Raw genomic sequence first — 9,020 nt, 5'->3', positions numbered from 1 at the left:
GGGCAGTGGAAATAGCAAGAGGGCCTCCTCTGTTGATCTTAACACCTAAAATGGTACGAATTAGGCCCAGAAATGAACTGCCAACCAATGCAGCTGTTTTAAAACTGAGGTTAGATGACTTCTAAATGAAAACCTAGCCAGTAATCTGCATTTTGGAACAGTTGAGGTTTCTAAATAGTCTTCAAGGGCAGCCCCACTTAGGACACATTGCAGCAATCCAGTCTGGTAGTTACATGGCATGAGTGGAGAGAGGTACCATCCCACAGCCTTTGAATTCCCTCTTCCACATGAACCTGCTGGTAAATCCCCCATCATCTTTAGAAACCCTTCTCTGATTGTCCTTGACTCTCTCAGAGATCAGGCAGCTGGCAACTGTGACGCTTGCTTTTGTTTTGTGGCTTGTGACGCTTGCTTTTATATTTTGTGGCTCACTTGACACCCACTCTTATGCCATTCCAATGTTAAGTAAACACAAAGGCCATTACCTCACTTTCCAAGGCCTTTTCGGATACTGTTTAAATATTTTTTACTTGATTTCTCTGACATTTACGTTTTTAGTGCTCTGCTGTTCATATCGTTTGATATATCATTTTCTTTTTTTAAAGAAACCTTTTGTATATGATAGCTAGCCACCCCGAGAGGAGCAGTTCTAAACAGTGTGGACCGATTTATTTAAAACAAACTGCTGTAAAGGCCCTGACAGAGCAGACATGGCTGATACTTAGGAACATAGGAAGCTGCCTTATCAGAGCATTAGTGCCATCAAGCTCAGTTTGTGCACTGACCGATAGTAGCAGTGCAGGGTTTCAGATGGGGTCTGTTCCATCCCTACTTGGAGGTGCTGGGGTTCGAAACTGAGACAAAACAGATACTCTAGCATTGAGCATGCTTCTGTTTTAGTTGAAAATGGTTAGGCATAGGTTTTTTTAAAAAAAATATGGATTTTAAGATGCCTTTGGCAAATCTTCATATGGAAAGGTAGCTTGTAATTCTTGAACATAAATGTACTAAATATAATTTCCTATAGTAGAGATACTAAGGGTTGTTTTTAGATGGGAGTAGCAGGTGTGCAAATGTGAAAAATAATACAGATATAATATGAATATGAACATTCAATAACTAATCCCTGATGATTTTAAGTGTGTGTGGTAGTAACTGTGTTTTGATCATTTTGAAAGTGATTTGAAGATTTTAGCAATTTGTACAAAAAAACCCCCCTCATGTTTCTACCTATTGCGATAAGAGTATAAATAATTACTATTCCCAGAGGAGTCTAAAACTGGTATGTTTATTCACTGAAAACAGAAAGAGCAAGGTTGAGCAGGAGGAGGGAGAATTCTTTCTTCTTCTTCTGGTGAGCCACATTTAATGTTCCAGCAGTGAATTACTGCCTCCCCTCCCCACACCCTTGACCTTAACCTGTGAGAGTTTCTGCCTGAGAGAGGAGGAGGTGGAAGAAGATGGCTGGAGGAAAGTGAGGAGCTCCCCAACACTATTTGCAGGTGCTCTCAAGAGGCGGAGGAAGCCGAGAAGGGCAGAGAGGAGGAGGAGGGGGACAAGGAGGCCATTAGGCTAGTAGCCGTGTTTCCTCATGATCATCAGAAACTCCTGCTCGCTCACTTCCCCGTCTCCATTCAGGTCCGCTTCGGTGATCATTTCCTGCAGTTCCTCGTCCGTCAGCTTCTCCCCAATCTCGGAGGCGACGCGCTTGAGGTCTTTAAAGGCGATCTTGCCCCTTTCCGGGTCCTCGAACAGCTTGAAGGATTTCAGGATCTCCTCTTTGGGATCCGTTTCGGACATCTTCTTGGTCATCACGGAGTAAAACGCGTCGAAGCCGATCTTCCCTGAGCCTTCTTTATCCACTTCGCCCACGATCCTCTTGATCTCTTCTCTGGTGGGTTCAAAGCCCAGGGCCCGAATGGACACCTTCAGGTCTTTCACGTCGATGGTCCCGGTGCCGTCGGAATCCAGCAGGTCGAAAGCATCGCGCATCTGCTGCTTCTGAGCGGGGCTGAGTTCAAGCTTAGGGCCTTTCTTCTTCCTCTGGGACCACTTGCTCCTATAAGCCATCCTTCGGGGCCTCAAGGCAGCGCCGTCCGGGCTCCCCAAGCCTTTCTGCCCGTTGCTACTGGCTGCTCGGAGGGAGAATGCTTCTGGGGAGAAAACAGTTGAAGGTTGCCATGGCAGGGAGGATCATGGATGTCAGAGACCGGAAGTAGTAGAGGGAGGGACTACATTTCCCAGCATGCTCCTCGAGGAGGCGGGGCAAGAATGAGCTGATCGCTGCTGTTGCGAGACATTTAACAGGAGAAGCCTGAGCCTTGGGCAATAAGAGGTGAGCGAACCTGTCACGGAAGGTAGGAGCGGGGAACAATTTGTGCTGTTTGTTATGTTTTGTTATTTGGGAAATGAGGCGGAAGGTCAGCTGTTCTTCGGCGCCGCCAGCCTTCTAGGCCGTGCTTAGGGATGGCGCTTTGCTCTCAAAAAGTTGGAGGAGAAAAAACATTGTATTGTTATTTTTGTCCTTGCAGCTGTCAGGTTCTGTCTGTAATTGAGGGAATTGGGACCAGATATGTGTTGCTGGGAAGGCTCGCCCCCGATCCCCACCCCAAGAGTGTGTAATAATAGATGCCTAGTAATAATGGGTGGTTGTATACCGTTGTGTACTGGGAACAGGAAATCACTGGCGCTGAGGCTGGCTTTGCAAAGCTTATCTAAAAAGCCCCCTGTGAGTGAGGATGGGGTGAGTGTAAATAAAAGTTGTTGGGAAGTTTTGAATTGCTTGTTTAGCTGTTCGCCAGGGGTGCGTGATGTCGCACTTGTCAGGTCACAACAGACGTCTAAGAAAGGAAATGACAGGTGCTGTTAAGTCCTAGGAAACAGCAATGGGATGGGCTGGAAAAATTGGAATTTAACGGAGTACTGGTGTACGAGTGAATTCAGTGTATATCAGCAGTTACTTCAATAGTCTTTTAAAACCACTTGTTTGAACTTCCTGATCAGGCTGGTGAAAGTAAGGTGAAACGATTAACCCCCCCCTCCGTCCAAATCTTTTATTTTAGCGCATGTTGCTAATGACACCTCTCTTCCACTTTGAAGACGAAAGTACAAAATCTAAATGATATGATCTATTTAGGCTGCAATTCTGTGCATGCATATATGGGAGTAACCCCCTCTGAACCCCGTGGCATGAGCGTAGCCAGGATTTTTTTTTGGGGGGGGTTGCTTTTGTTAGTGGGGGCAGGACTTTAGTTTGCTATGTATTTTATTTTTATTGATTTAGGGGGGCAGCTGCCACTCTCTACCCCCCCCCCGCTACGCCCATGCCTAGTAGTACTTACTTCTGTGTCAGCATTGGGTTAGGAATCGTTAACCCCCCTAAGTATAATAATTTCGGAGCAAGCCCCTTTGACTTCTTTGTGGTCGTGCTTAAAAACATTCAGAAGGACAGGTCACGCGAGCTAAGTAATTGGGCCGTAATTGGGAGATGAACCTACACAAGACTTGAGCGAAAGGAGGGTAGTAAATACCCCTTTCCACGGCGCCTTTGGCACAACCCTTTACTCCCAATTCCATACTGTAACTGGGGAAAAAAATAGTTTATTATTCCTCGTTTATCTTTCCTCCCCTTCCTGTTCGTTGCCTCGCGTCTTTCATATTGTAAGCCTCTCGGGGCAGGGACCTGTCTTCTTTCCAAAGCTGACATTATATAAATCAATAAAGATTAAACCGACAAGTTGTGTGCTGTAGAAGGGTGAAGGCGGGACACTGTATGGAGTGACGATCGAGGGTGGACTTTGGGTTTAGTTCACATATTTTTTTTTTCCACCACCACGCCAGAGTGGAACCAAAATAGACAAGCCTCTAAACCAGAGGAGTACGCCTTATTATTATTATTATTCCTCCACTTCGGGCTGTTTTACGACTCCTTCACGAGGCGACCGAGGGGCGACTGGGGCCGAGGGGAGCCCATCTTCTCGCGGGCGGGCGGGCTGTGAGGGGAGCCGCAAAGGCCCGGCCTGGCTTTCCTGCCTCTCCTTGGCTGAAGGGGGCGGAGGCAGCCGCGGGCCTCGCGTCCCCTCCGCCACCGCCTCCTTCGCCAGACTCCCGTTATGTCCTGCGTTCACTCGGTTACAGGGAACTCCTGGGCGAAGGGAAGAAGCGGCGGCGGCGGCAGCGGCAGCGGCAGCGCGATTCCGGCGGCCGACGCGACAAGGGGCCCATCGGAGGGAAGAGGCGGGACATGGCGGAGACGGAGGAGAGAGGCGGCGGCGGCTCGCTGCACGAGACGCGCTTCGAGGCGGCCGTCAAGGTGATCCAGAGCCTGCCCAAAAACGGTGAGTGAAGCCCGGGAGGAGCGAGGAGACGGTTCGAGGGCCAGGGACCGGGAAGGTGAGGCCGCGGAGGCGACAGAGACCCCGAGGAGAGGGTGGGAAGCGCCGCCTCATTTCTGTGCCTCTTCGCGGGGCGAGGAAAAGGGTCCCCCTGAATTGGGGTTTTTCTCCCATCCCATCCCAGCCACGCCACACCCACAGGAGCCGCTGCGAAAGACCTGCATCTTTTCTCTCCCTCCGCCACCCCCCTGCCTTCTCCTGCCAACCAGCTCTATTATGAATTCACTGGCCAATCTTGAAAATTTGCCATTTAAAAGACGGTCAAATTTAAGATTGTCAGATTTAAAAGACGGTTAAAACTGTTTGGAAAAACCAGCACAATATATTGGGGAATGGCCTTTCCTGGCAAAAGCATTTCAAGAACTCTAGTGCTCCTGGCTTTTTTTTCTACCTAGGCAACCATTTTAACTTGTTTACCTTATTATTTGGAGCATTTGTATTCCGCCCCTTGGGCAAGCTGACTGGCAGAACAGCTACCATAAGATTTCTCTAAAAGTCTTTATGGTACAGTAGTTGGTTATTTAAAAGCAGCAGGGGGGAGAACCTGTAGTCAGATAAAAAGGCATGCATGCAATACTAACATCTAAAAGCAGGGAAGGTTGTCCCTTAGCACTGGTAAGGAGCAGTTGGAGCCAAGCAAACATCTCTGGAAAGTACATTCTGGCTACCGCAACTCAGAAGGCCTTATCGTAGGCCTCTTCCCACCTTGCCTTCTAAAGGTATCAGACAAATTTTAATGGCCTGTCGTGTTGCTGAGGGAATAGATGGTCCTTGCAGTTCTATACATCCCTACTCTGAAGCCAAATTTGAGTACTTATGCACACATGTGTATATAGAACTGCTGCCTTGATGCTCTTTGTGCATATTAAGTTCCATACAACAATTGTTCCTCTCCCCAAAATGAAACATTCTGCAATCTCTGTGTGTAATCCTGATACGTAGTTTAATATTTACAATGAAAAGTTGATAAACTTAAATTGAGAGCAGAACTAAAAATAGTATGTCCAAAAAGAAAAGCCTCCATCTCTATTTAAGAGAGCCAAATACTCAGCCAACTCTGCTCCAGAGGTTTTTTTTTAATGCCTTCAACTATTTTCTTTTTTTAAAAAAAGCAACAACCACCATGTTATCCCAAGCACTGCAAGAAAGGAGGGGTTTGCCTTGAGCGTGTTATGTTCATACTTGATTTTGCGTTGGTACAGCTTGTGGGTGTAAATGGTGTGATTTTCAAATCTCTTCTCTTTCCCACCCCACCCTTCTGTGAAATTGGCGGAGTCGCATAACACTGGAAAACTTAAGCTGCATTCGCTTCATACTTAAGAATGGTGTGAACATTTGAGACAGCCGTTGCACATGTGCAGATGACAGTTTCATGAATAGGAGCTTGGGGGATGGGGTTGCAGGGATGGGGAAATCAAAATGGCCATGCACACATTGAGTGAATACACCCTGCTCTAATGTTAACAACACTATGCAAATGCACTATGAAACACAGTGAGATGAAATGATCTTACTGTGTTTTAAGTCGCCAATATGAACATATCCATATTAGAAAATGAGAGGTGTCCTTCATAGTCTGCATGCTATAAATACTTTTCTGTCTCACTTTAGTAACAGAATCTTTAAAAAATGTATCAATCTAAAATTTTGAGCTTGTGCAAGTTCCATTCTAAGAGCTAAGGATTGGCTGGTGGTCAGGCACACCAGCCATGCATAAAGTGGTAGCATAAACAGTCAAGAAATCTTCTCCTTACCTGGTTTTCACTAGGGCAGATAGTATTGGGGTAGCCATGGGAGCAGGGCCTATGGTAGAAACTGCTTGAAGCAGTTTGACTGGAATAACCTAACCATCGATTTAGGTAACCATAGTGGGGTAAAATGACTTTGGGGGTTTTTGTCACAGGAGGATCTGCTGTGGTATTTTGATCCTTGACAGGGCTTTGAATTTCTATAGCTTTTTTCCAGTACTGCAATATATCTTCAACACAGGATGTGTGTGAGCTGCACCACAGTAGGGACAATTCTACCATAAAGCTAGCATGATAAGTATCAGCAGTCATGTTTTTTCTGTTTGTTTGGACACATTACTTTCATTAATAGGAGATCAGTAACAGGGATGATATCATTACTTGAAATATAAAGGTGACTATGTTTCTTTGCACAAGTATACTTTACTCACTAGAGTATCCTTTCTGATTATAGAATGAAAATAAACATAGACAGAAGGTGCAATTAGTTGATTTTTTAAAATCAGAAAATGGTGTGCATAAAGTCTTGAGTTTAGTCCTTGTTATGGGTGTACTTAGTTCCCAGTAGCCTGGTGCTGTAAGTCATGCAGTCATATTCTATTTATTTTGGACTGGATCTTTAACTTTGGACTGGATGCCTTAACTTAAGTTAGTTGAACTTTGGTCTCATTGAATTCAGTGCGAACAATAAGTTATGGCCCCTTGATTTCAATGGAACTTCAGTTAAATTAACCAAGTGTGAATCTAACCCTTTGAGTTGGTACAGAAATTAGGTGTTTCAAAATATCTGACATTTATGGTGTTTCTCACTCTAAGATTATTTTCTCTAGGTTCATTCCAGCCAACAAATGAAATGATGCTCAAGTTCTATAGCTTTTACAAGCAAGCAACTCAAGGACCCTGCAGTAGTCCAAGACCTGGATTCTGGGATCCTATTGGTAGATACAAATGGTAAATATGATATGTAAGAGGTGTTTTAAGTTTGTATGTACACAAGCTCTGCTGTAGTGGGGGGCAGCAGGAAGGATAAATTACTGACTACTTTTTTATGGGACACTGCTACAACTCACTGGTAGACCAAAAGGTTTGAATGCAGAACATCCAGGTTCATTTTCCTACATCTCTAGGTAGGACTGGGAAAGACATCTCAAACTCCAGAGGGCCACAGTCAATCATGGTAGACAATATTGAGCTAGATGGACCAGTAGTGTGACACTGTATAAGGCAGCTTCCTGTGACAACTTGCATATGGAGAAAAGCCTTAGTTATAAAGAATATAAATGTGCACCAGATCACTGGTAGTAGGGGATGTTCTCAGTCTCTCCTTTTAAAAAAACCAAGGCCTGGTATCATTTCTGAGATTTATGTTCCAGGTATTTTACCTTTGTTACCTGGGGAATTCACGTGTGCATCCTGCTCTGCCTAAAGGTAAAGGTAAAGGTACCCCTGCCCGTACGGGCCAGTCTTGACAGACTCTGGGGTTGTGCGCCCATCTCACTTAAGAGGCCAGGGGCCAGCGCTGTCCGGAGACACTTCCGGGTCACGTGGCCAGCGTGACATCGCTGCTCTGGCGAGCCAGAGCCGCACACGGAAACGCCGTTTACCTTCCCGCTGGTAAGCGGTCCCTATTTATCTACTTGCACCCGGAGGTGCTTTCGAACTGCTAGGTTGGCAGGCGCTAGGACCGAGCAGCGGGAGCGCACCCCGCCGCAGGGATTCGAACCGCCGACCTTTCGATCGGCAAGTCCTAGGCGCTGAGGCTTTAACCCACAGCGCCACCTGCGTCCCTGCACACCATTATTACCTGAGCACTGCCACCTTCTCAGCTATTTCTGTTTAAAATGTACCTAGTTCAGGAAAGAACTCAGTAGCTGTGAGGGTGCAGGCAAGATTAAGATAGATAATAATTGCGCAGAGAGACTTTCGGTACAGAAAATGTTTTTTCTGAAACTTGAAGAAGGTTCATTGACCATTGTCTACCAGCAGACTGCAAACTGACTTTTAACAGACTGTCGCTGCGCCTCTTGCTGGTCTCCCACTATTGGGAAATATCTTAATAAAGATGGTGGCAATGTACATGTAAAATTGGTGTTCGAGCTGATGGAAGTGCAGTGTTGCCCCCATTCTTGTGTAGCATATGTTGGAGGTGGAGGTAGCCGGGTTAGACTCTGCAGTTTGGCTCTCCCTAACAGAGACATTGTTGCCTGTAAGCACATGTAATAATTTCTCTCAGTTTACAGAGGTTTCTTGTCAAACAAGTTCTGCATGTTTTTGAAGCTCAAGCGTTTTTACCCATTAGCTATATTAGGGCAGAAATAAAAAATATGTATATGTAAGAGCAATCTGTATTTTTTTTAGTGACTTTTGGGAAGTATTATAGAGCTATACACACCTCAGTAAAAAACAACGACGAAAGGGTTGATATTTGTTTTTTAGTTGCTGCTGTTCTCAGTGCAACCCTCCAGAGGTGTTCTTTTTAAAAAACTTGTGTTATAATTTATATCCACAGCAGATTAGCAAAGTACACTTTTTATTCAGGCAAAGGTTAAATCAAATTAGTGCTCACTCTTGTCCTTGGAAAGGGGAAATAATAAAGAAAATAATAAAGATAATAATAATAATACCAGGAAGTAAGGTATTGTGGGAAGAGTACTGCATGGAGACAGTGCAATCTTGCTAACTAATATTTCTCTCTCTTTTTTTTTTAAAGCTTCAGGAAATCACTTGCAGGGATATTTGGCTATTTTAAGAAGTAAACAAAACAAAACCCCAAATTCTAAAACTGTATTTTTTGGGGGAAGCCAAAATAAGTCAGAGGAGTGTGTCATAGGTCCTTGATACATCTGGAAGGTTTCTGTGACACTTGTGCAGCTATAGT

At 45.1% G+C, this 9,020-nt stretch overlaps 1 protein-coding gene and 1 pseudogene across 4 annotated transcripts in view; one reads left to right on the top strand and one right to left on the bottom strand.

Moving 5' to 3' along the window:
- Positions 1–1,269: 1,269 nt before the first annotated feature.
- LOC310828067 (centrin-2 pseudogene) lies at positions 1,270–2,070 on the bottom strand (annotated as a pseudogene). Its single transcript has one exon. The product of its transcript is annotated as a centrin-2 pseudogene (transcript).
- A 526-nt stretch (positions 2,071–2,596) lies between these two features.
- ACBD5 (acyl-CoA binding domain containing 5) overlaps positions 2,597–9,020 on the top strand; it is a gene marked incomplete at its 3' end in the record, with an annotated part of 32,139 nt that continues 25,715 nt past the window's right edge. For 2 of the 3 annotated variants that reach the window (XM_083704952.1, XM_083704953.1), the window contains exons 1-3: positions 2,597–2,743; positions 4,138–4,337; positions 6,973–7,093. In XM_083704952.1, coding sequence (XP_083561078.1) covers positions 2,739–2,743; positions 4,138–4,337; positions 6,973–7,093 — 326 coding nt within the window. In that variant the 5' untranslated portion in view covers positions 2,597–2,738. Of the gene's footprint in view, positions 2,744–4,137; positions 4,338–6,972; positions 7,094–9,020 lie in introns of those variants that run through there. The other variant, XM_083704954.1, reaches the window with a different exon arrangement.

This window comes from Podarcis gaigeae, assembly GCF_964106915.1.
Source record: "Podarcis gaigeae genome assembly, chromosome: 12".
Lineage (NCBI taxonomy): Eukaryota > Metazoa > Chordata > Lepidosauria > Squamata > Lacertidae > Podarcis > Podarcis gaigeae.
Note: the sequence above shows the minus strand (reverse complement) of the source record. Positions and strands in the feature narration are given on the sequence as shown.